The 27,449-nt window shown below is 38.2% G+C and overlaps 1 protein-coding gene across 3 annotated transcripts in view; it reads right to left on the reverse strand.

The window, feature by feature from the left end:
• The window catches only part of BABAM2 (BRISC and BRCA1 A complex member 2), a 308,015-nt gene that overhangs the window by 176,829 nt on the left and 103,737 nt on the right, over positions 1–27,449 (reverse strand). For all 3 annotated transcript variants that reach the window (XM_075925373.1, XM_025181003.2, XM_006115618.4), the window contains exons 5-6: positions 20,410–20,604; positions 12,042–12,116 (exon numbers count right to left, since the gene is read on the reverse strand). In XM_075925373.1, the coding sequence (XP_075781488.1) occupies positions 12,042–12,116; positions 20,410–20,604 (270 nt within the window). The remainder of the gene's footprint in view (positions 1–12,041; positions 12,117–20,409; positions 20,605–27,449) is intronic.

Here is a 27,449-nt window from a genome sequence, read left to right on the forward strand (position 1 = left end):
GTTTCGAACTGCCTGGCTGGTAAATGTGCTAAGACTGCGTTGAGTGTGTCTACCAGCCAGACAGGGATAGGCAGCCGGTCCGCAAGGGGAGCTCCACAAGGGCACCCCACGCTGTTGCCTCGGATACAGAGCTGATACAGACACAGCAGCGCAGAGTGGCAAGGGGCTCCTCAGGGGTGGTACTGGATTGCACTGGCTGATGGCCCCACCCCCAGAAACTATAGAATAGTCGAGTAACCGATAAAAATTCACAAGGTTAATCAACTATTCAATTAACCGATATTTAACAACCCTAGTCTCTAATACATGTACTACTGGAATTTACAAAATTTTCTTACACATTGCATGAAGTAGAATTAGAATTTATAATCCCTATTCCATGATGAGATATCTTTGAGCTATGATGTATCTTAATTAAAACTATCTTTACATAGGATTTTTTTGATAAAATGCTTTTGAGGGGAAAAAACCTATTTAAATAAAAAAATCCATTAAAAATTTTTTTTAAAGCACTAATTTTTATCCACCCAGGACCTAACACATGGAAAGCATCGATATCTCCTCCACCGATGGAAAATCAAAGAATCACAAAATTGTGACTAAAAACTATGCAAGCACACCATGGACAACGGCCTCATTCATACATATCCCTAAAAGTATTAGAATGGCTTTCAAATCTCATCATTCATTTTTATCAGCCCATTGCTTTGATATATGAAAGAAGACTGAAGCTTCTGTACATGTTTCTGAATTTTCTATTAAAAATGCTATGCGAAACCATACTGAAGCTATTTTCTCAGTGAATTGTGGCGTGCTCCCTTATATCTTTTCAAGCACCTGCAATTATAGGGATTATTGTTCCTCTTTTTCCAGTGGCAGATGCACAATGTAGGACTCTTTATTCTCTGCTCTAACCCAAACACGGGAATTAAACATCCTCCTAGCCAGTTATGTGCTTTATACAGTTTGGCATTTGTACAAACACAACACAAACTAAGGCACTGGTAAGTGAATAAAACTGTTAAACCACAAAAAACAAAGAAACTGCACTAGCAAAAATTTCTTGAAACCCATACGACACTCAAACAAAAGGAATTGCTTGGAATGTTGTCTACTTAATTTGAATACTCACGAATAAACGTACAAAAGCACTATCATCTTTTTTCATGTAATTTGGTTTGTCTCATAAACAAAGTTATTCGGCATTCTTTAACACAGATTTCTAAATGATGAAATCAGCATAGGGGAAAAAGCCCAGCAAATATGTTCTTATCTTTGAATTTCAACTTGATGATAAACTTTCTTTATTGACAGCCCAGAACACTGTGGTTGGCCCCTGGCAGTGTGTCTAGACAATGTCTGTTATTTGATCCACTTCTTAAAGATATGCATTGTATACCATTACTATGTTCATATAAAAAAAAGAAAAATGCTTTTAAGATTAAGAAAAATGAAAACACATTTGTGCAAAAATAATGTTGCAAATATATGTGATTTGTCTTATATTCATGTTTTTGAAAGGCATACGTTATTTAGTAGTGACAGTAAATCAAAGATTTATTTCAGCCAAAAAATTCAAATTTTATGGGATTTCTGGGTATTCATTTCAACAGTCATAAAAGCATGACTTACGTTATTTGAAAAAAACTGCAACTATTCCTTTTGGGTCAGAAGAGGACTGCAGGGTTTCAATTAATACTTTACTGCCTTTCGATTACGGCACAGACATTTATAACTTTACAACCAGATTTCACAAGTGTAAAAACAAAAGATTTCATGTCTAAAAGCTGCTAATGATATGGATTTCTGGAAAACAAAAATGACTAAAAAAGATACACAATTCTGAACCACTCCTTCTGAGATTCTGCACAGAATCATTATCCTGGAGTCAGTCTCCACATTTATATTAATTTTGCAAGACTTTAGGACAAATTAATAATTGCTACTATATGTTGTACTTGCTGAAATAGGATGTTATTGATTAATATCAGTCTAATAGTGTTGCCATGTAACTCAGGATAGCCAAAAAAAAAAGTTAAGTTTTCGATCTCCAGTTCAGTAAACAGAATTTTAAAAGATTTCCAAATGCAATTCACATTGCAAAATATATGCCTCAAGTTGCTAGCAAGAGAGCTAGCAAAAAAAAAAAAAAAAAAAAAAAAAAAGCTAACAAAATGTATTAAACCCTGACTTTACAGGGGAAAATATATATCTGCAGACATACCAACATTTTCAAAATACATAGCTCGCCACCTTCCCTAAGAATAGTGGCGATTTAACCATGCCACTATAGTTCTTTTTTCCAAACATCTTCTTTTCAAAGATCATCAGAAAAATATCCTGTATGAAAATACCTACATCTTATTCAGCCATAATATCACAATCTCAAACTATTTTCTTAAAGCTCCTTCTCCGTGGTTACAATATTCAATTCTCTTGCAAAACACTTTAATGCCTTCTTTTCTCTTTTTAAATCCTCACACCAGTTACTATTTTCGAAGTGTGTATGACCCAGACACCAGTAATAGGTTAAGCAGTATATACTAAACCTCAGGTTTGATCCTGAAGTTGTTTCAATATGTGTAATTCTCACATATGGCAGTCAGTGAAGATTTTGCATAAGAAAAACATGCACAATCAAGTACAAGGCTCTCATGCTCAATTCAGTAAGCAAAAAGTATAGCTTTGCAACAACAACAAAATGGAAATGTGTCTTTGCTCCAAGTTTGATTCTTTTGTTCGTAATATGCAAGATCAGATGCCTTTTTTTGTTCTAATATGAAGCATATGCCTAAAAAAATCCCACAATCATTGTATGTTAACATCTACTAATGACCACCATGACAGCTGTTATACTTTTAGTTTGCAAGAACTGGATCAGTTTCTACTGCTGAATGATTTTTGAGGAAAATAAAATTGTCTAAAAAAACACCCGTTGTAGTTACATCTTAATGTGAATCTTCTTGGAATTCATTCTTTTATTTTTATACCTACTATTGTTCTTTTAATACATGAAACCAGCTGAACTCAATTCAAAATTAATAGAGTAACTATTTTTAACATGACTTGTTCTCTCCATTTATATTTGACCATCATTTCAAACTGCTATTCTTTGAAGGAAAATGCCCTTATCAAAATTGGTGAAGAGCAGACAACATACATTCCCATGAATCAAGAGGAAACTGTACCCAAATGATTTAGTAGCAATAGTAGGAACCTTCTCAACAACAATGCACCTCTTCAAACAAAAGCAAAACCTTTAAGTGCCAATTGCAGAGCTTTAAAGAGACATGTACTATATATGATTAATTAGTGAGAAAATGGTGGGAATTCAAAGAGCACCAAAATCAAAATTCTAGGACTGGTTTATGACAAACGATTAAATAACTACCGCTTGTTTAGAAGACAAATGTGTGTGGAGGGGTTGAAGTGAAGGGACAGGAGAAAAATGATATAGGACATGTTTACATTGCAGCTGAGAATGTTATTTCCAGCTCAGATAGACATGCATGTGCTAGCTTTCATCAAGCTAATGTAACCCACACACCTAAGGGGTGGGGTGTGCTGTCCCATGTAGTGGCACTTAGACCACTTAAGCAGGTGTGGGGAACCTAAGGCCCGAGGGCTGGATCTACACAAGCGATTTCATCACTGGACCCAACCACGTCAGTCACTACATCAGGGACTCATTTAACTGCACACTCAGTAAGGTGATCTGTGCCATCAAATGCCAGCAATGCCCCTCTGCCATGTGTATTGGCCAAACTGGACAGTCTCTACGGGAAAGAATTGATGGAAACAAATCAGATATTTGAAAATGCAACTCACAAAAACCTGTTGGAGAAGACTTTAACCTGCACGGGGACTTATTAATGGATCTCAAAGTCACCATGATGTTTCAGGCCATTCCACAAGCCAAATACAGAGGGAAGGGTTGGAACTTGACTTCATTTACAAGTTTGATTCCTAACTTAGAGGTATGAATAAAGACATTGGCTGGCTAGTACACTACCTTCCACATCCTAATGACTTAACCAAGTAAACAATGGGTACTTAGAGAAGGTGCAAATTGTTTGTATCAGCTTCTTGTAATTTGAAAACTCTAATTTGTTTTTTTCTTCTCCCTTCCTCCTCCCCCACTTCCCTTATTTATTTTTGGATCTGGACTTTTAATGCTCTATTCTTCTGAAGAAGTGGGTTGTACCCATGAAAGCTCATGATACCATCTACATATTTTACTAGTCTTTAAGGTGCAGCTAGACTTTTCATTGTTTTTTAAGTTTTTCCAGTTACAGACTAACTCAGTTACCTCTCTAAAAAAAAGAAAATGTAAGTCATGTATAAGGAAATCCTTCCTAACCGTGAGATCTATTACAACTGCAGAACAGGGAAGTGGTGAAAACACCATCATTTAGGTAATTTAAAATTAGATGAAAAAATAGCAATACATTTTAATAGGAAACAATTTTGTTTTGGTAGGAAGATGGCCTAGATTAATTAATAAGCTTTCTCCACATGATCCAGATAAATCTTTAATGTCAAGAAAACACAAACTCTTAACCAGGTTTATCTCTACTTTACATTTCACCACTAAAACTCTTAGAGCTTGTCTTTGCTAGGAAAAAGGTGTACTTTGTAGCACATAACCAATAGGTGTTAAAATCCTAGTGAATACATACCAGATGTAGTTTTAACATGTGTTATCTTGTGAAGGTAAACCTTAGTGGGGAGCTTAGGATTTACCATGACCAAATAACACATTACAACTACAACTGCTTTGTCTATGCTAGAATTTTAACACCTACTGTTTTACTTTGGTAAAAATATATCTGCTATCTTAGTTTAGACATGACCCTATAGGTGCTTCCTCCACCTTTAAGTTCACTACTCTAACAAAATACGCTATTTGGTGTTCTTTTAAAGACTAACAGAATTAACTATTTTATTACTTGGAGTGAACTGGAACACAAGATGACTAGCAACTACAGAGTAAATATGAGGGCTTTAGAGCAGTTTACTGCCCAGTTATGTGACTGGAAACACTTAAAAAACCCAATGAATAGTCTAGCAGCACCTTAAAGACTAACAAAACATGTAGATAGCATCATGAACTTTCATGGGTACAACCCACTTCTTCCACTGATGAAACACGTGGGCGCTGATATGATGCTGCATGGTAGAACTTGTTTTTTTCAATTTGCTTGTGTAAAAATAGAGGAAATTATATAAAACAAATGTTAAAAAATTACTGTAAAGTTGCAAAACCAAGAAATCACAAGTCAGGAAATGCTAGAAGTAAGGTTGACCTGTGTTCAGCCCTGTTAGGTGCATGCATTATGGTATGTTCCTTATTTATATTATCAAATATTATTTATTCTACAGAACCACTCCCTCATTCAATGCACAGAATAGACTATTCTCTGGAGATGAACCAGAGTTATATAGTTAAGGAGATGGTTGTCTGCAGGACCCCTGCCTCATTTGTTGCAGGTGTTGGAATGTGTGTAGCTAATGATACTAGAAACTTCAGGAAGTAAAAAAAAATGGTTTCGTGGTCAAGACAACTGAATGAAACAGATTTTAGTACTCACTGTCTCTGGCACAGAGTTTTTTTTGATGATAGGTAAGACAGGAACCAGATCTTTCACAGAAGGTCTTGTGCTCCTTATTTTCTGGAAGCCCAACTCAAGACATTGGATTTTGATCAGAAGAGTTGCCAAGCCCACACAGCTGCAACTGAGGTTAATGGGAGCTGTGCTATATGGCAAGTAGTAGGAAAATAAAGCTCTAAGCATTTCAAATAGGCACCCAAAATTAGGGTATATTTTTTACCTGAATCTTTCAGTGCCTCAATTCTCCATCTATAAAACAGGGGTAATAAAATCACTTCACCTCCGAGGGCTGTTTTGAAGATTGCTTCATAAATATGAATTTTTCAGATACTATAGCAATGAGCATTATGGGGAAGCCTTTGAAGAAAGCAGTAATTCTGTACTGTATTCAAAGCAGGCTTGAACTGTGTGTGGTAATGTTGCAGTAAAGTTGCACAGGCAACTTTAATTTTGTTTGACATTGCAATCTTAACCATTCATAATGTAAACTTTTGTATGAAATGCTATATTTGTCTCTAACAAACAGAAGTAGAACAAGTGCCAAACTTGCCCTTTGTGTTAGTCCAGAGAAAGTCACAGGTCCCTGAATTAGAACTACTACATGTAGCATTTGACCCACCTCCTTTCTCACCTTTTAATGAGACACTGCAGGCCACCATCCTGCTTATGAGATTAGATTGATGGCTAGATGTGGCTCAGTAATCCTGAGAAAAACAAATCTTTATGTCCCATCACAAAAAGGAAAAAGAAATTTAGAGAGTGGCTCTGACTAAAATTTTCCAAACCACGTAAATGAATTTGGTACCTACATCCCCTTTTATGCAATTACCAGTTTAAGTCTCATTGAAAGCCAATAGACTATAGAGTTAGGACTTGTCTAGATGAATAGTTAGGGCACTGCAAGCTGGAGTGTCAATCTATAGTGCTCCAGCATACGTATGCCTGGATTAACCAATGTTCTTGGTATGCCCACACAGAGTCCTTGAGAAGACAGAGTGCCTGAGAGTCAAGATGGGGGAAGTGAGGAGGAATGCTGAGAGGAAAAGTATGGCGGGGGAGGATGGTTGGGCAATAGCCTGTTTTTTCTGCTTTTTAGAGGTGGCAACTGTGATTCCTATTTCCTGACTTGTTGAAGCCCGATCCCACAATCAGTGTCTCAGAATCAGCCCCTTATTTGTACTGATTCAGATCAAACTTGTGTCCAGAGCCAGCTGACACTCAGTGCCCCTTTCGCTTAGGATTTGGTAAAGTTCTTCTCTCATATCGGCCTGTTTTTCAAAGGCAACAAAGAGTCTCTGGTTCAGCTATCCAATGCACTGAAGTGCTTGTTCTTTTCTGATTTGCATGGTCTCTAGCAAGTTCCACTTGAATTAGGAACCCTTTTCCTTATAGCTGGGGAGCCAACTAGGTACCAAGTTCACGTCTAAGTCTCATTTCATAATTACACCCCAGCAATTAGCCTACTTAGCAAATGTTTCCCATAGCAAAAGAAGATAGAGAACGGGTAATATATATTTTTTTAAATAGTAAAACGGCCTCTTCTTCAGTTCTGTACAGCAGCCAGAGGGCAGGAATGGGGCTCTGCTCCTCTCCCCGCTTTGAAGGGCAGTGAGGAAATGAGCACAATGCCAATGGCTCCTCCACAGTTGCTGTACTGTTCCCAATCCCTTTCTCCTGCAGGGCTGGTGCTGTGCAGAGGGAGCCAGAGGAGAGGCAGACCTGTGGAGGACCTAGGGATGGTGTCTTTCCAATATATTGTACCAACTACAAGTAGATAATATGGTGTGCCAGACTTTTTGGTGACTTTTTTGCCAGTACAGCATACTGTCTAACTTCTGCAATGCTCGGAAAACAGAAGCACAAGTCACCAGCTCAAACATGTTAATCATTAAGCATGCATGTTTAGACAGAGAATGGGACCTGCTTCTGAGACAGCAAAACGTATCCTTTCACCTGAAGTGTGTAGCTTCTAATTCAGAGCCCTTGGGAATATCCGATGAAGAGATCCTCTCCTGCTTATATGGAATAGGAAGATGGTACCTTTAGTTTTCCCCTTAGTACCCACTTGTAGCACAGTAGGGATGTAAAAGTATCACTGTTTAAATGGGTACCCAAATGGCTACACGACTGCATACAACTCCCCGGAAGCCACCTACTGCCCTGGGCTGCTGCCTCTGTATCAGAAGCACCAACATGGGCTGGCAGGTGGGAGCCGGTACATGCGGGGAGCTGGCCCCGGGACACACCGGCTTCCAGGGAGCTGGCTGCCGCCCCACATGTAACTGTGTAACCAGTGTAGTTTTCAGTGGTTACGCAGTTAGGGTGCATCTAGACTACATTCCTCTTTTGAAAGAGTAACGCAAATGAGAGAAATAAAAAATGCAAATGAAGCGCTAATTTACAAATCTCAATTGCTTTTTCGGAAGAGATTTTTTAAAAAGGCAGTCTAGACAGGGTTCTTTCAAAAAAAAAAAAAAAAACCTTTTTCAAAAGAATCCTGTAAACCTCGTTTTTTCAGGAATAAGGGTTCTTTTGAAAAAGGTTTATTTTTTTTGAAAGAATCCCGTCTAGACTGCTTTTTTTTTTCCGAAAAAATCTTCTGAAAAAGTGATCGGAAGAGATTATGCAAATGAAGCACGAGATTTGTAAATCAGTGCTTCATTTGCATTATTTATTTCCCTCATTTGCATTCCTCTTTTGAAAGAAGAATGTAGTCTAGACGCACCCTTTACACACGTTTTGTTATCTTTATAGTATACAGCAAAGACACAGCTCAAACATGCTTGACAAATAGAGCAGTTACTTGTCTAAGGATATCATACACCAATCAAGCTCTAGATTTGTTGAGAAATAGATTAATTATGATTCATGTTCTCCTACAAAAAATCCTGCAAGATGTAGAAAGATGATTCACCTCTGAAGAAGTTTTGTAAACGAGAGAATGAGGGGGAATAGCAGACACTCAATGAACAAAGAAAGTCTAAAAACTTGAAAAAACAACAAATAATCTGGTAGCACTTTAAAAACTAACAGAACATGTAGATGGTGTTATGAGCATTCATGGGCACAGGCCACTTCCTCAGATGACCAGCTAGACAAAGTCATCTGAGGAAAGTCATTCCGTGGACAAAATGAAGATAGATAACCACAGAATCTTTTCACAGTGACTGGGCTCATTCAATTAGCAGTACACTTTCTAAAAATTGCCAAACTAACTATGAATGTGGTACCATTTATGTAAAACACATATAGTTCTTGTAGCATATCAATGATGGGTTCCACTGTTCAGGAAAGATGTGGAAAATAGGAAAAATTCCAGAGGGGTGGCAACAAAATATTAAAGGCCTAGAAAACATGGTCTCTAAGGAAAGATTGAGAAAACTATGTTTGTTTAATCTGGAGAAAAGAATACCATTGGAGGATATGATAATAGTGAAGTATGTAAAAGACTGTTATAAAGAGGAGGGTGGATGATAAATTGTTCCTTTATTCACTAAAGACAGGACAAGTAGTAATGGGCTTAAATTGCAGCCAGAAAGATTTAGGTAAGGTACTAGGGGTGTGTCTAGACTACATCCCTTTTTCAAGAAAGGGATGTAAATTGGGCATGTCGATACTGCAAATGAATCCGGGATTTGAATTTCCCATGCTTCATTTGCATAATGGCAGCCCCCGCTTTTTTCCGAAACAGGGCTTTTTTGAAAAAACTCGGCCGTTTGATGGGGATCTTTCGAAAATAAAACCCTTTTTTGAAAGATCCTGTAAACCTCATTTTTTGAGGAGTACAGGATCTTTCGAAAAAGGGTTTTATTTTCGAAAGATCCCCGTTTAAACTGCCGTTTTGTTTTCTTTTTTTTCGAAAAAGTCCCGTTTCGAAAAAAAAGCAGTGGCCACTATTATGCAAATGAAGCACATAATGTTACAATATTGACATTCCTAATTTACATCCCTTTCTCGAAAAAGGAATGTAATCTAGACACGCCTTAGGAAAACACTTTCTTACTGTAAGGGTAGTTAAGGAATTAAAGTACTTAAGGAGGTGGTGGAATCTCCACCACTGGAGCTTTTAAGAACAGGTTAGACAAATACTTGTCAGGGATGGTCTAGATAATATTAGTTTTGCTTTAGTGCAGAGGACTGGACAAGATTCCCTACTGAGATCCCTACTAGTCCTATATTTCTATGGTTTTTCAAGTGAATAATAAGAATTCCCAACATTAAAACATACTCCACAATGTCACACAATAACCCAACGTAGCTCTATCTAATAAATACTTATTCTTAGTGTTTGCACCAAAACAGCCTTTCCTGCAATAAATTCATAGGCTCCTCATTCATTCAGGATCTAGTGGAAAACCAGTATCCTCATTCTAAAACCCTCTCTGGGCTTGTTCAACTCTACTTTTATGGATCCCATCTCTCCCTACTCCACTTATCTAATAATTAGTTTTCTCTTAGCCTGTATGACATACCACTATAAGTGTAAGAGTCTTCTTTTCTGCAAATTATTACATCTGAAATAGTATCCTTCTATTACTATACTTTATGTGCATTCTACTATCATATTCTTTTCACATGAGATTTGAAAACAATTGCCTTTATTGTTGCTTATAAGGTCACCAAGTAGTGCTATCCTGCCACACAGTACATTTTCTGAAGCACCACAGAACTATTTATGGAATATTATTATATATCATATTTCAGAAATCCACAGTAAATTTATTACAGAAAAACCACATTCTGGAGGACCTTCATCTTACCTCTTAACTTCTCTGTTCCTTCTACTACTATTTCATTCTGATGACACAAATTGAGCTCTATATGGGAAAAGCCAATTTGGGGGAAATTAAGCTCTACAAATTCACAGAGTTTCTCTAGAATTGTCTCAGAGTTTGTAAGCTTGGTTCTTTCTTGTAGCTCATAGAACTGGCCAGCATTTTACCTCTCTTTCTCCCTCCAACCCCATGGATCACTAGAAAGCTGCAGAAACCATATTAACTGGTTCAAAGGTCTTATGATCTATCCCTAACACAATAGAAATTTCAGATCCGGGTCCCTTTCATTTCTGGCAGCAGAGAGGACCTCTCAGACTGGTAATATATAAAACTCTGTAAAGTTCTTTGAATCTTCTCCTGTACAGAATGTGTCATACATAATGAAGTTGTATTTATCATATACCTTTTGGAGAAAAGGGAGAAAATCAAAACCTACAAGAGGAAAAATATTCTCTTACCAAAATAAAGATAGTGTTTATGCCAAACAGTATTTAATGCTTTAATAAATTGCTTATAAATATTCCTAAATACTTATTCACTGATCCTAATTAGATACCTAAATGAGACAACTGAGTGATACAAGAGGCATGGGCACCTCTGTGAATACAAACGTTCTGGACAGAAAAATAATTAGACCTTTTCAAGAAGTTCTTCATTTTGCTTTACTACATGTGTTTGTTTGGGGTTTTTTTGTAATAAGACTAGGTCCAGGGGACCTGCTGTATTGTGTCAGACATCACCCCTGCTTGGATTATATAAATCATTGGTGCATAATGAAGAGTTAGTTGACTGTAAACTGAGCATGACGGTTTAATGAAGCACATACTCAGGAAAAGTACAGTGCCTGTATTTTCTTGAATTAAGCACATGAAAATAGCTTATAAATAGTGCCTGCATTTTCAATGCCTCAAGCCCTTATTTAAATACTCTATCTTATAAAGAAAACTCATTTTAAGCATGTAGTGCATGTGCACATCCCACACCTTTTGTGGGTACCCAAACCACAAAGAACAGAGATGACGAAAAACAGCTGCAGCAAACCACTGCTTATCAGGCAAAAATCACCATCCGTTCCATCCCAACAGCTGAACAGATTTAACGATTATATTTGGATTCATTCTTGCACTGCTTTTCTGACATTGGTGATAATACTACATTATCATTATATCACAATAAGTTACAGTTTTAGGCAAGTAGGAAGAAGAGTTGTATGGTCAGAATAAGCACAATAATAAAATGGACTTCATGAACCCTAGGCTCCTGCATAATCTTTAAGATGGAATCTAATCAACCAATGTTAGTTTTGTTAGTCAATTAATCCACATGGGTTTTCCCCTCCATCCCTGTCTTAATAAGTAAAACTTCAGAAAAAAAATCAGTGATTTTTTTCATTTGGAAGAAAAAATCCTTCCATTGTTACATAGTGCATTGTAATAAACATAATTCATTGTAAATTTGGAAGGAAAACTTAATCAGGAATACACAGTAACTCTACTGACACTTTTCTACCTCACCATGCACAATTTTTGAAAGGTCTGATTTTCAGTTTCTTAGCTAAATTTACGAGATTAAAACTTAAATTATTACTGGGAATATCTCACTCATCCAAACTTTCTCATAAAATGAACACTATCAATACAGTCACTTATTTTACCTTGAGAAGGTATGTGGGAATATTGCTGAAATCCACTGGTAACTTCAAAAGGAAGCGAGCTGAGAATTCACCAGTCTGCAGAAAAAGAAACAAAACTAATGAGACCTACAGCTACAGTGGTCTTACTCTCTGTTGTCTATAGCAGACAGGGTCAGAAGCTGAACTTATTCAGACTGAAATATTTAGCAAGGCAATATCTTCAAACAACTTGGGAGAAAAGGTCTGACAGAGGAAGAGTTAAGCAACAGCTTTCAATGGTAATTGTTGAAAATTTAAAAAAGCATTTATTTACAGCTTTCATATTAAGCAATATGGCAATGTACTGCAAAATTGTAAGGGCATTTCTCTCACTGAATCAACGGTAAAAAAGGTTCTTAGAGAGCATAATGGCTGGCACCATATAAGAAACTAGATTTAGATTAGACCAGGCTCTATGGCTTCTCTTTATTAATCACTGCTGAAGTCATTGCTTCTGCTGTCACAAGTTAACATTCATCCTAGTCTTTTAACAAATGGATTACATGTATTAGCATAAATTATTCCCATGAATGTAAATATCTGATGAAAACTCAAATTACAGTTATAAGGGGGGCATTAAGGTCATCAATAATGTGTTGTACAAACTACATCCTGACTACTAAATAGGTATGTCTTTAAAGGACTCTTAATTTAAACATGCCAGGCAAAAGAATTACTTTTCTTCCATACTGTTCTTCCATTCACAATTCCATACTGAATACACTGTAATATAATGTCTCTACTGTGATGTCACTTAAACATCCTCATCATGATGATGGTCCTACTGTAACAAACACAGATATAGACAGTCAGTATCCTGAAGTGCTTACAAATTAATTTTAGGACTAGATTTTCTAAAGAGTTTGGGACCCAAGAGTTCTCTGTTAGGCATCTAAATGTATTGCCTGGAGTTTCAAAAGTGCTCAGAACTCACTAGCTCACATTGAGAATGGTAAGAAAAAATTGACATTCCATTTAGGTGCCATAGTGGAAACTCAGCATGATTTCTTTTTAAAAGTACTCTCCATTTGTAAGTACTGAGCACTTTTGCAAATGTGGCTATTTGTGTGTTCCAGTATAATACTTAATTGCATCAGAAAATAGCATGCCTTGTGCACATCTTAATTTTAAAAAAAGGAGAATTCATTGGAGGTATTTTGATAATACATTTACTTAATATAGTGTCCGCCTAAATGTTTCTTGGAAGAACTGGCTTAGTTACTACTACTAACTAAAGAGACAGCAGCCGTACCAAATCTTATCAACACTTCTTGCTACAGTAAAAAAAGCCAAACAAAAAAATAGTGTGAAAGTACTGTGGTATCAGTTAAAAAGATTTTTTTCCTACCAACAGAATAAATCACATATACATAGAAATGTCCTTTTTTTACAACTGAAGAGATCTGTTGAGAAAAAAAGGGATGTAACAAGGTTACAATTTTAATAGACACCTACTATATATATCTATATCCAGGGATATAGAATATGACTGAAAAATCCTTTAGACATTTACCTATCCAACTGTCCAAGACCTTTCTATGACAAAAGTATATTAGAAAATTTATAAGTTGTTCTAGTGGAAGAAAAAACAAGAGTGTGAGTATAGTTTTCCTCTTCTCCCAACTCAGAAATGTTATATAACATTTTTCAACCATTAGTTCCCAAAACGGGATAGTATCCCCTCTCTGAAAAATAATAATAAAAAAAGATTACTAGATGCTTTGATTTTATAAAGAGAGCTACATAACCTGAATGGCAATGGAGTTACTTTTTATATAGGCATTTATGCTGTGAGAAAGTTCTTACTCAAACTTGGAGGGTCCTGTACTTTCAGGAGGATTGCTTGCCTCAGAGTCTTACAGCAGTCCTCGATTTAGGCACCACACCTAGGGCATCATCTTGCTGTTTGTTGAGCTACTCTCATCATTGGCAAGCATAAGATACAGAGGGAAACCAAACTCTACAGTCTTGGTGAATCCCCAATTGATACAGGGCTGGGTAAACCTCTTTCTCTTCCCCAAACATCTTTTCCCTGAGTGGAAATTGATACTGGGGAGAACCTGGGCTCACCCTCTACTCCCAGTTCCAGCCCAGGGCATTATAAGAACAGTTGCCTATAAGGGTACATCTAAACTACATCCCTTTTTCAATAAAGGAATGTAAATTAGATGTATTGAAATTGTAAATGAAGCCGGGATTTGAATTTCCTGTGCTTCATTTACATAATAGTGGCTGCGGCTTTTTTTCCAAAACAGGACTTTTTCGGAAAAACAACAACCCCGCAGTCAAGACGGGGATCTTTCGACAAATTGCCCTATTTCAAAAGATCCTGTAACCCTCACCCTTTAGCAAAAAAGGGATGTAGTTTAGATGTACCCTAAAAGTCTTCAACACCAGCTGTGAGATAGCTACAAAACCCCGGGGCTACTTCCCCACTACTTCCCAAGCACCTTTCTTTTCTCAGGCTCTTCCTCCTAGGGTATGACTAGACTGCACCCCTCTGACAGCAGAGGGAGGCAGATTAGGCAGGTTGAAATTGCTAATGAAGCAGGGATTTAAATATCCCGTGCTTCATTAGCATAAAAATGGCCACCGCTTTTTTTCGGCACGGAGCTTTGTCGGAGAAAAGCGGCAGTCTAGAGGCTGATCTTTCCCTAAAGAAAGCCTTTTCTGATAGATCATGTATACCTCGTGGCCATTTTTATGTTAATGAAGCACGGGATATTTAAATCCCCGCTTCATTAGCAATTTTGACCTGCCTAATCTGCATCCCTCTGCCAGCAGAGGGGTGCAGTCTAGACATACCCGTAGTATCTACTGGTACTTGTTCCTCCTAAACTCCCTACAACACCCTCTCCATTCTCAGAGCTCCTCACGCGCTAACTGCTTGAGAAGTCTTTTTATAACCAGTCTCAACTGGTTCTTTAATTGCCCCTAGGTGTTCTAACTAGCCTAGGCTCAGCTGACTCTGTAAACCCACTTAAGTAACTCCAGATGCTCAATTGCCCTGATTGACTTTAGCAAGTTCTCGCTGATTCTGGATTAGTCCCTGCCAGTTACCCTGGGAACAGAGATTTACTAATACACCTCCTTTCCATTACTCTTTTGTTTCCCTCTGGCCTTACCCGGTCACAATAAATAACGTGTGTCACTGTAGCCTGGAAACTAAATTTTAGCTTTCAAATCTGGCCACAATTCATCCATACTGGACATTTCACTCTGTCAACTAACAGAAATGAGCAAAGAAAGTTTCACTGAAATCAGAATACACATTGGATTATGATATGGGTTCCTGGACCAACTAGAAGTACCAGAGCTATAATTTGAGTTTGGAGGATGCCATAAATCTGATGAGCTGTTTGAAAACAAACTATAAAATGGAATTCTCTCACTGAGAAAGGACTCCTATTTCCTTTCATTAGGGCAGATCACTTTTGCACATCTGGGTAACAGCCCGTTTCTTTGAAAGAAAATGACCATACCTGCCTCCAAGCAATGAAATTATTCTATCTGTGAAGGGCTCAATATTGGTTCCATTGACTTCAATGGTGCAGTATTTATCAAAAATAAAGAAAGGTACTCAGAACTTCGAGACTGGCTTCTATATGTAAAGCTTTTGCTTATGAGGGTGTAGTGAGAGCAGAGGTGGCCACTCACTGACCCTGAGGGGGAAGAACCCCTCTCTAAGCCTGGGAGGGCCAAACCCAGTCCTGCTCCTTGAACTCCCTGGAAGCCGCAGGGCAAGGGGTATAAAAGCACAGCCCAATAGCTCAGTAGGGGCCCAGCTGTCAGAGGAAGCAGAGGCCTTTCTTGAGCTCCCAAGCCAGGAGGGCCCTAAGAACCTGGCAGAGGCTGAAGACTGGCCCAGACTACCGGGCCCTTGCTCCGAAAAAGAGATCTTCTTTACCCTGCCCAAGGGTCCAGACTACCATGACCCTGAGAACCAGCAGACAGCATGAAGCCAGGTTGATGCCGAGGGGGAGTTAGGCAGTGGCCCAGGGTAAACCGACAATTGTCTTATAACACTTTAGAGGGGGGCTGGTGTATTACAGGCCAGATCCCCGCTGACCCCAGTGGCAGCCAGAGCTGTCACTGCTAGGGCCCTGGGCTGGAATGTGGTAGAGTAGGGACGGCCCATGTCCCCCCCTGCCACCCCACATACCGGGTGGCAGTCTCCCCCTCATGCCAACGTTTGTTTGACTGCCCCGCCCTGAACCAGGGCCTAGTCGTATTAACTTTGGGACTGCATTTGTAGTGCTGCCTGACATGCTCTCAGGGCCCACAGTTTGAAAGGAGCCACTGGACTTTTACTTACAGGCCTGAGCACAGGCCAGGGACCTAGGACCCCAGCAAACAGGTTTACAGAGGGTAACTGAAATGTGTCAAATCATATAATCAGGAAGGGAAAGTGATGGCATCATTCTCCACATCTTCTGTTTTATTCTACTATTAGCAAACTTGGAGAGATCTTAAGATGTGCAAACTTGAGCTGAAAACAGTGTAGATGGATCAGAAGTAGCATTTAAATTAGTGTGAAAAAGAACTGGTTAAGAGGGGCTTCCATACTTTTTCTTCAGGATTATGTAAATTGTACCATCTAGAGGACTGCTTGCAACTGTTATATGCTGTAATATTGCCAAACTCTCCTTAACGCATTGCTGTTTTTCATGCGTCAAATGTATGCAACGGAAATGGGAAGGATTTCCTTTCTGTTTCATACACTTCCTTAAAATTAGCATTATCCACCTGGCTATGAGAAGACTCTTGTTCATCTAGAAGGAAATACATGTTGGCTGATTTTCTAATGATTATAACCATGCTGAGACAAAGTAAGGAAATTTCATGCACTGTGTCAAGAAAGTGAAGAAGTTTGTCTTTTTTTATAATCTACTCAAAAAAACCCCCCCTATAATAATTCTAACAGTAATTTTACACAGTTAACCAAACAAAAAACAGGGTATACTGAGGCTAGGTCAGGTGACTTAAGTCTGCCTTATTTTTGCATATGCATTACAGATCTGCTATCTAATTACTCAAACCTATACTGTTTTAAAAAACAATACTTTTTCCTAAAGCTAATGAGGGCAAATTCAAGGTTGAGTATTTGGTGTTAAGTTCAGCATTTCTGGATATTTTTGTTCATCTTTAATATTGAACTAACAGAGTTGTTTGAAGTTATTTCCATAGGGGCTGAAAAATGTTAAGAGATCAGAAACAGAAGAACAGTAAAAATATTAAATTATTACATTCAAGTATAATTCATATGGGCTACAGCTACACTACATGTTTTTATGGCAGACAATATGCTAATGAGGGACTCATTAGCATGAGTCATAACATCATTAGCATATTTCTTGCCGTTTCTTTTTGCGCAAGGATTTTTGCACAAAAAGAAGCAGTGTGGACCTTTCCTTTTTGTGCAAAATCCCCGTTTTGCGCAAGATCCTTATGCCTCTCCCCTTGCGCAAAAAGAAACGACAGAAAATATGCTAATGATGTCCCGACTCATGTCCCTTATTACGTATTTTCTGCTGCAAAAACATGTAGTGTAGACGTAGCCTTGGTGTGTAAATGAGAGTCTGCATGTATATGTAGGGATTAGGTACATTATGTACTCAATAACAGGGCATGCAATCTGTGTCTCTCTCAGTGTGTGAGGTGAACAGAAATTCTACATAGAACATATTAAAATATACACCTGGTAAAATTTCCATAGAAATCATTCCAAAGTTCAAACAGTTTCTCTCCAAACGTAGCATAGCACTCATTTATTATTGAAAAATACTTTCCACATCCCATGTCTCCTAGGCCTGTTCTACACTACAGCAGAAGGTTGAATTAAGATGGGCAACTCCAGCTAAGTTAATTACGTAGCTGGAGTTGATGTATCTTAAATCATGTTTCCATACCATTCACATAGCAGGAGGTCAACAGGAAGAAATGCTTCCATCAGCTTTCCTTACTCCTTATGAGGAGTAGAAGTACCAGCACCAACAGAGGTGCACTCTAAGTTCAATTTAGCAGTCTTTACTAGACCTGCTACATCAAATCCCGGAAGATCACTGCAGCGTCGATCTACTGCATAGTGAAGAGGTGGCCCTAGTATCCTTTGCCATACTCATAATATTCCTAAATCCAATTTCTTCCAAAAAGTGTTTCCACAATAAATGTCCAAGAGCCTGACAAGTTTAGCCAGTGATGGTCAACCTGCAACTCGTGGCCTCCATGAGGCCCATCAATGTAATCCCGGCCAACAAGAGTTGTGGGGACAGTGTGTGCAGGCGAAGAGGCCACAAGGATATGCTGGTTGCTGCTTCTCACAGTTCCCATTATCTAGCAATGAGAGCCATGTGTGTGGGCAGTCAAACATCAGCGAAATGTCTCATGGCCTGCAATCAGATTACCCTGATGAGCTGCATGCAGCCTGTGATCAGCAGGTTGCTCACCCCTGAGTTAAGTTCACCAGCTTGTGTTAGGATCTGTGCATAGTTAAACACTGTAAGAGAGTTTTTCAAGACTCATCTATGGTCCTTTTATTTATAACACTGTATTAGGTTTGAAATATACAAGGTTTCTGTTTATACTGCATGCTACTTGGGGCAGGGTCTTCATTTTCATATATGTTCTCTTTAGCAGCAAATACATTTTAAAATTAAGATTTTTTATCTGTTACAATAAATGTGTCCATAGTTTATTTATAGTCCAACAAATTGAATGTTTCTACCCTCCCATAATTTTTAAAAGGCTCAAAATTTATTTGAACAATTTTTTTTTCAAATTGAGACAAAAAGAAGCTTTGACGCTAAAGACAAATCCTTTAAAAACTATCAGTCACTGAAATCAGAGGGAAGATTCCTATTGACTTCCATCCGTGTTGGATTGCGCCCAAAAGTTAGAAGTACTAGAAATAAAGGCGTTCATAGTAGTCTTTTGCAATCAACTACAGTTTTTGATTAACTACAATAATTACTAGAGTTTGAATACAAGTCTGCAAACTAAAAATATGAAGGTCTTCCACATTTCAGCACAAAATATTTAGACATAGGTACAGTGAGCTATTTTTCTAGAGCATGCTTTCCAAGCAACAATCGTGAAAGGATTTCCCTACATTTCATCTCAGCATTTTGTACCTGAATAAAGTGTTTAACCAGATGCAGTACTGTGATTTACAAAAGAGGACTTATGAGACCAAGTCACTATCAAAAAGTTGGTCAGATGATATATAAAAAAGGGTCTGAAGAACTGACAGTGCTAACTATAACATAATCAACTATCCTGTGCTATCTACAATCCTCAGATAGTGTGGTTCAGTTAGGCTATGTCTAGACTACATTCCTCTTTCAAAAGAGGAATGTAAATTAGGCAAATCGAAAGTGCAAATGAAGCATGGATTTAAATATCCCGCACTTCAGTTGCATATTCACAGCCAAGCGCTTTTTCGAAAAAGGGTTTTTCGAAAGTGAAAATGCAGTCTAGACAGAGTTCTTTTCGGGAAAAAACCCTTTTTTGAAAGAACCCGTACTCCTTATTTTTTCAGGAGTACAGGTTCTTTCAAAAAAAGGGTTTGTTTTTTTTAAAGAACCGCATCTAGACTGCGCTTTCACTTTCGAAAAAAGGTTTTTCGAAAAAGCTCTCAGACACGACTATGCAAATGAAGCACAGAATATTTAAATCTGTGTTTCATTTGCACTTTCGATTTGCCTAATTTACATTCCTCTTTCAAAAGATGAATGTAGTTTACACGTGCCTTCAATTAAACTAAAATCCAGACCCTGAAGGTATGGAATTTGAAAATTTTAAGGACATTCAGGCTATGTCTACGCTAGGCGGCTTTGCTGGTACAACTATACTGGAAAAGTGTTACTAGTGGGGCTATAGATACACTGACAAAATTACACTTTTGCCAGTGTGACTGTATCTGTAGTAAGGACATTTGACAGCATAGTTAAAATCACACTCCGTCAAACCCCTAACTGAAATAATTCTGCCAGAAAAAGCCTTCTCATGCAGACATAGCTTTGGTGGGACAGAAGATATGATTCTCAAAACAAATTTACCATCTGTAAACCAGCTACACTGCCATCAGGTCTGAAGGCAGTCTTTCACATGGAAATCAGATTCAATAGAGACAATGGAATGGAAGCAGTCAACAAAAGAGGGAGGGGAGAGTGCAGACTGTGAGCTGGGGCAAACATGTTTTCTTTCACCACTGTAAACACACAGTATATGTGTGCACACATCATACAAATAACTCTATTTTACAAGGTAATGGCTAGAATTACTATAGTAAAAGGAATTCTGAAAGCACTAGTATATTGTGTTCTTAGCAGAAGTACTCTTAATAACTTACCCAGTTGTTTTTTTTGCCAGCATAAATTTCCATGTTCTCTCCATACTGGGGTTCCGCAAGTAAAGTTTGGTATTCAAACATGAGGCGAGAGCTCTCGCGTAATCGACTACATTGGAATTGGTGATATTGCTGGACAAGCTCTTTCACAACAAGCAGGAGGCATTCAGGGTCTGAAGGATTCCAGGAGGCTAAATTCTGTTGAATAAGGCAAAAAAAGAGCACAGACTAATTTACAACAGTAGAAAAGATATAAGCATTCTTGCCTGCATACTAATATTAATTAGCACTTCTAAAGTCCTCATCAATATAGTGCCTTATTACATATGAGGACCTGAGACCTTTCCATTCACAAAAAAACAAAACTGATCTGAACAGTTTGCAAAATCTGGTTCAGACATATGCAGTCCTGTATTGAATCTGAATCAAAATCACTAACTCAAACTAACTCCAGTGACTATACCAAATTCATAACACCATGGAAATCCTATTTTTCTGCTTATTCATAGAACAGTACAGAATGGACAACAGCAGAGCAAACTTCTATCCAGCTGCCTCAACAACACCCCTAAGGGCTTGTTGTCACTGAGGAGTTAATTTGAAGGTTGCCCTTTAATCAGGTGCCATCCACACACAAGAAATGTTAACTTCTATGTTAGTGTTTTTAAACTTGATTTGGCTGACCTGTGCAGCTCAAGTATTTCAGATGAGGCTGCTCAAACTCAAGTTAGGCTAAGAATGTGTCCTCACAGTAAAAAGTGTGTGTGTGTGGAGGGGAGGATCTCCCCTTAGGATAACAAATGTACTTTAAGTATCCCACTGAAATATCCTAGTGTAGTTCTTACAACAGAGTAGCTAGGGAGGTCAACGCTATACCCTTGGCTGCAGATGACCTCACCTAGTTTAGCTTGTGGAAAATCTATAAGCACTTGTATTTACTAAGATTTTACAATGGGATAGCTAATAGATGTTAGATATAATTTAACTGTATTTGTTATATCATTAATTATGTTATGGTGTTTCAAGATTGGAACAGATGTCTTATTTGAAATCTAAATAAATAATAATCAGTCTCCTCTCTGCCCCTTCAACTTAGGCATCTCCACTCAAAGCATCTAAAGAACCTATAATTACTCTTAACATGGAAATATTAACTACCTGTAATCAGTATTTTAAATATATACAATCTGCAAGTGTGAATAAAAACACATTGACATTTCTGAACATTCTCAAGTAGAACAAATTGGTTTTTTAGTATGTAACATTTCACAAGCTAAAAAAAAAGGGTAGAAAAGGCTTTGCTCTTATTTAAAAAAAAATGACTGTTTTATATTCAAATGTATATCAAAATTTGTTTGTGTAACCCACATTTTCATAAAATGATTTAAGTTTGCCCCCAAATCATATGTACTATATTTTGTACATCGCCAAGGATAATAAGTACTAATAAAATATTATGATAAAACCCTCACCCATTAAAAATACACATAGGCTAAACAAAGGGAAGGCTCTATAGTTCTGATTTGCAAAATAAAAATTAGCGGTGTAATATATCTATTCTGCCATTCTGGAAATGGAAAGGGGATGCTTCTATGGCTATCCAGACATGAGCTCACAGTTCCATATGAACACTACATCAGCACAAATGTATTAATGATACATTTCATAAAGATATGATCATTTCTCTCAGGTTATTAAATATAATACGCATCCTGAGACTACTTTTATAGGAACTGAATACATCAGTATATATGGCAACTTCGCTTTTTTTCCCTGCAAGTATTTTTTCTCCTTGTGCCACTTCAGCACATATCTGGAAAAAGATGTAAATGTTAAATTGTTAAAAAGATATTTCCTAGTTTTGAATGCTATAATCCAAAGTAAAACATGATTACATTCTGTCATAAGGAAAGATACCATGATTTTGTAAAACATCAAGATCCTTTCTTTGCAAAATTGTCATTAAGTTTACCAAGATAGGCATAAAATCAGTATTATTAACTCTCATGATTTGATTTGAAGTTGCATATTTGGTGTTTTCTTCAAGCCCCAAAACCTGGAGGATTTTTGAGATTTTGTGAGGCCCTTGGCTTTTCATTATAGACTTTTCTAGAAATTATGGCTGTTGAAAAGAGCCTGAAAATATGCATCATGCATACCCTAATGGCTCAAAAGCCACAAGGGAAATTAAAACAACACATCTTTTTTTAAAAAAAACCCTCATTACTGATAAACCTCTAATCTTGACTGTTTGGGGCCTGACTCATGATTTTTGAATGCCTGGGATTGGCAATGCTGCAATATCTATTCACCACTCATAATCAGAAAAATAAAAATAAAATAATGATGATGTACCAGCCACTCACTTAAAAATAGAGTGGGTGAACTGGATTTTGGAAGACTGGCCTCATTCTTCAAATATATAGACCCCAATCTTGCCTAAACAGATACAAGTTCGTGAAATCAGAATGCCTAAGTAAGGGGAGTCCAAACTTTTTTCAAAGAGGGCCAGATTTGATGAAGTGAACATGAGTGAGGGCCGACCATTTTGCCTGACATTCTTTGAACCATTAAAATTAAATGCAAATTAACTATTTTATGCAAAGTTTATTGCAAACAGCATACTTTTCATTTCGTCACATGGATGACAAATCTAAACAGGTGTTAAATCAGTCTGCCTTTCATATCTGAAGGCCAGATGAAAAAAAATCCAGGAAGCTGAAATATATGTCAGGAACATTGTAAAGTACATTACATATTATTGGTAATAAAGGTTGTCTGTCAACTTTTAAGTTCAAAAAATATGAACAGGAACATAACACCAAGTATACATGTTGTGTCCAAATATATTTATAACTGATTTAGACCAACTGACATTAACTGAGATTTTACAATGTATTCATCTCAATACATGTGGATTTCTTGGGGGCCTTAAAAGATAGATATTGCCAAATTACCTGTGGGGCCATATTAAACCGGAACACGGGCCGAAATTGGCCCGCGGGCCGGACTTTGGACATGCCTGGCCTAAGTGAATAGTTAAATCCAAAGTGTGTATCTGAAGCAGGTCAGGGAGTGGCAGATTTATAATATACTTAAACCTCAATACTCTGGCTGTCGCTAATTTGGGAACACTTGTGGTACGGAGGAAGAAGTGGCTCTGCACACTGCTGCTACCACACCGTCTCCTACTCCCTGCCCCCCGCCAGCAGAAGGAATGGCAGTGCGCAAAGCTGCTTCCCCTAAGGCTTTTTCTCACTGGTCCCATAGCAGCAGGGAGTGGTGCTTGGAAGTGGCGGAAAGCGCAAAGCCACGTATGTCTCTGGGAGCCGGATGGCAGGTAAGCCCCCAACTCTGACTCCTGACTCTGCAGCACTCTCCCTGGCCCAGCGAAACATTTAATCCCCATTTCCCAGGGTCGCTAAATAAAAGAGGTTTGAGAGTACATCTTGTTGGAAAAAGTTGCCCTGTGACTATGCTAAAGAAATTATGTGTATGTCTCTGTCACACACACACACACACACACACACACACACACACACACACACACACTCACACAAAACAGTTACAGTTGAGAGCCGACTTGTGATCTTGGCATGAAGAATGGTCCAGTGGTCAGTTGCTAGTCTGTGATTCCAAAGGCCTGGGTAAAATTACCTGCTTTGCCACAAATTTCCTGTGCAACCTTGGGAAAAATCACACTGAACCATAGACTCCCCATCTATAAAACAGGGATAACAGTACTCTCCTACTTCACAGAGTGTAGTGAAGAGAAGTACATTATCACTTGTGAGGTGCACAGATACTATAGTCATGACAGCCCTATAAGTTAAGATAAATACCAGAGAAGTAATTATGAAAACCCTCAGAACTGATCATCATTTTTATCAAGCTATGTTCGTTTAAGTTTGACGTAATAAAGTAGTCTACAAAATACTATCCTGTACACAGCGTTTTCTAGGAAACAGAGCTTGCATCATATAGTCTGAAACTAAGCAAACATACTGGGCTCGTCTACACTGGCCCCTTTTCCGAAAGGGGCATGTTAATTTCACAGGTCGTAATAGGGAAATCCGCGGGGGATTTAAATATCCCCCGTGGCATTTAAATAAAGATGTCCGCCGCTTTTTTCCGGCTTTTAGAAAAGCCGGAAAAGAGCGTCTACACTGGCCCCGATCCTCCGGAAAAAAAGCCCTTTTCCGGAGGATCTTATTCCTACTTTTCTAAAAGCCGGAAAAAAGCGGCGGACATCTTTATTTAAATGCCGCGGGGGATATTTAAATCCCCCGCGGATTTCCCTATTACGACCTGTGAAATTAACATGCCCCTTTCGGAAAAGGGGCCAGTGTAGACGTAGCCACTATGTATAACCTCAGACTTCCTGTTCCCAAGCACCTAGTCAAACAGAGCATTTCCAGAAAGCTGAAGGATATAATATGCTCACATACACTGACAGCAGCCAGAGAAATGAGACTAACCTTTCCACCAAATTCTATTGTGTTACATCAATGCCAATGTGTTGTCAAAGGAAATGATCAATGATATTTTAATAACTGACCTAATTTGTAACTGAACAGTAAAAAAAAATAACAGTACACCAGAAAACAAGAAGGCAGCAAGAGGAAGCTCACTGTCATCTGTTCCACACAGAACTAAAGAATAATGATTGCCAACATCAATAAGGGAACTCAACTATACTGCATCAGAACAAAACTTTAAAATACTACCTTGCCACCCGTCCCAAGCCATATCAATTACGAGAAATTAAAAGAAATTATGCCATTGAAGCCCTTCTAGGTTAATGTGTCTTTCATTCATAAAGTAACTAGAAATTACAAGAGTTAACTATTTAGTGAAAAACGCAGAATCTAGCAAATGCTGTGAGGATGTCCCAGGGCAGATTTATGTATTTATTTCAACAAGTCGCAAGAAATATGTTTAATGGCTACATTCTCTTTCCATAGAGTAATTCATTTATTATACATACTTTTAAGACATATACCACCAAAATACATTTTTCAGGGTAGAAATTAGAAGGGGTAAGTGATCACAATATTTGCAACCATTCTATTACTTTTTCAGTTAATACCATTTTTATCAAAAGATTTTTTTACGAGGTTGCACCAACTAAAGATAAAATAAAAACCTTAAAACTTGTTTTAACACAATAGCATGGACAAATTGAGAGTTTTTTCTGTGGGATTTCTTCCTAAGTGCTATTCAGCTGTAGTATTTGCCAATCTGAGGACACTTAACTGTTCATTCCTCTTATCCTCATCCAATCTCAATAATGTGTGAAAACAAACATTTAGCTGTTCCTTCAGTGTTTCAAACAGTACCTACTTTAATATATTCCTTCTTTTATTTTGCAATAACGCAAAGGCAAGGTAAGCACTCTGCTGCAATTTTTAGCTTTGTGTAAAGAAAAAGTTAAAAGAAACCACTTGAAAATTGTAAGAGTCATCAAGTTCTATTTCAGTTGGACATTATAAAACATATGCTAAACTGCAAGTAATCATGAAGAGCACCAAATTAAGTCACAAAGGGTCAAAACTTTTCTCTGAAAACATCCATATATCTCTCACCGAAATCAATGGGAGTTGCTGTCTCTATGTACCTGAGAGAAAAAAATTGGCATTAAAAAAATAAAGGAATGAAATAAAAAAGTAATATATTTAATCAGTCAGGTTCCTGAATGCATTATGGGCCTTCAGAAGAGATTTTATATGAAAGGGAATTTAGATTTAAGGCTTGTCTACGTGAACACTTAGGGTATGTCAACATTAACAAGTTTTGTTGACAAACCCAAAAGTCAAACAAAATAAAAACTGACAGAGGGTGTTCTGTCGACTGATCATGTCCACACTGGGGGCACAATCACTGACTGTGTGAGCAATGCACTGTGCATATGTATATGTATCCCACAGCGCAGTGCTGTGGGAAGGCAGAGCTGATCACTGCACATGTTGGGATTCCCTCCGAGTTCTCCCATAGCATCCTCAGCTGCTGAAGGTGGTATCCTGTAAGCTCTCTATGTTGATGAATATCAAAGCAGCACAGCAAGCTGTCCCTCTCCTTTAGTCTTTGTTTGGTCCCAAAATGGAGCAGCTCACTCGCTGCAGATAGTTTTTGGAACTTTGAAAGGGGAAGAGCCGCAGAGATCAAAAGAATGAGCAGAGCCATCAAAGCTGGCATTGTGGGATGCTGGTGGAAGCCAATTCTGTCGACAAAACAAAGAGCAGAGTCTACACTGGCTCTTTGTCAACAATAAAGAGAAGAGAAATGAAAACCTCTCTCGTAGGTGTGGAAGATTTTTATTGCAGAAACTAGGTGTTTTTCCTGATTAAAAAAAATCACATTGCAGTATAAACCCTCTCACTGTGTTGTCACCAAAAGGCAGATTTGGGCAACAAAACTTGGTAGTGTAGACATACCATTAGTTCACAGCAGACTTGGGTATGACTCTACTCTGCACTAGAATGCAATAAATTAAGTGCTCTGTGGACCCTGATACTATACACTAAAGGGTACTTTACTCTATTCCTACTTCAAAGCACGCAAGGAAATTTTAGTGCAGGGTCCCCACAAACATTCAGTCTGCAATATGCTAGTTCAGGTTAGAGTTACACTCCAGCTTCCCATAAAACTAAGTGTTTATTTACACAAGGTCTAAGACTTAGAGCAGGGGTGGGGAACCTCAGGCCTGGGGGTCGGATGCAGCCCCTGGCTTGCCTGGATCCGGCCCCCGAGTCTCAGCACTGGGGAGTCTGCACTAGTGCTCCAACCCCCCCTGCCACCTACTTGCAGGGCTGGAGCACACAAAATCTACTAGCCTGGGATCCCTTAGGCTCTGGTGTACAAGGGGATTGGGGGAAGTGTCTTTCTCCTTCTCAGCCAGGGGCTTCTAACTTTGCTTCTCACTTGTGTGTAGCCCTTGACTGATTTTTCTGTGAGTCAATGGCTGCTGACCCAGAAAAGGTTCCCCACCCTGACTTAGGCTACGTCTAGACTATATGCCTCTGTCGCCAGAGGCATGTAGATGA

Source organism: Pelodiscus sinensis, chromosome 3 (genome assembly GCF_049634645.1).
Source record: "Pelodiscus sinensis isolate JC-2024 chromosome 3, ASM4963464v1, whole genome shotgun sequence".
Lineage (NCBI taxonomy): Eukaryota > Metazoa > Chordata > Testudines > Trionychidae > Pelodiscus > Pelodiscus sinensis.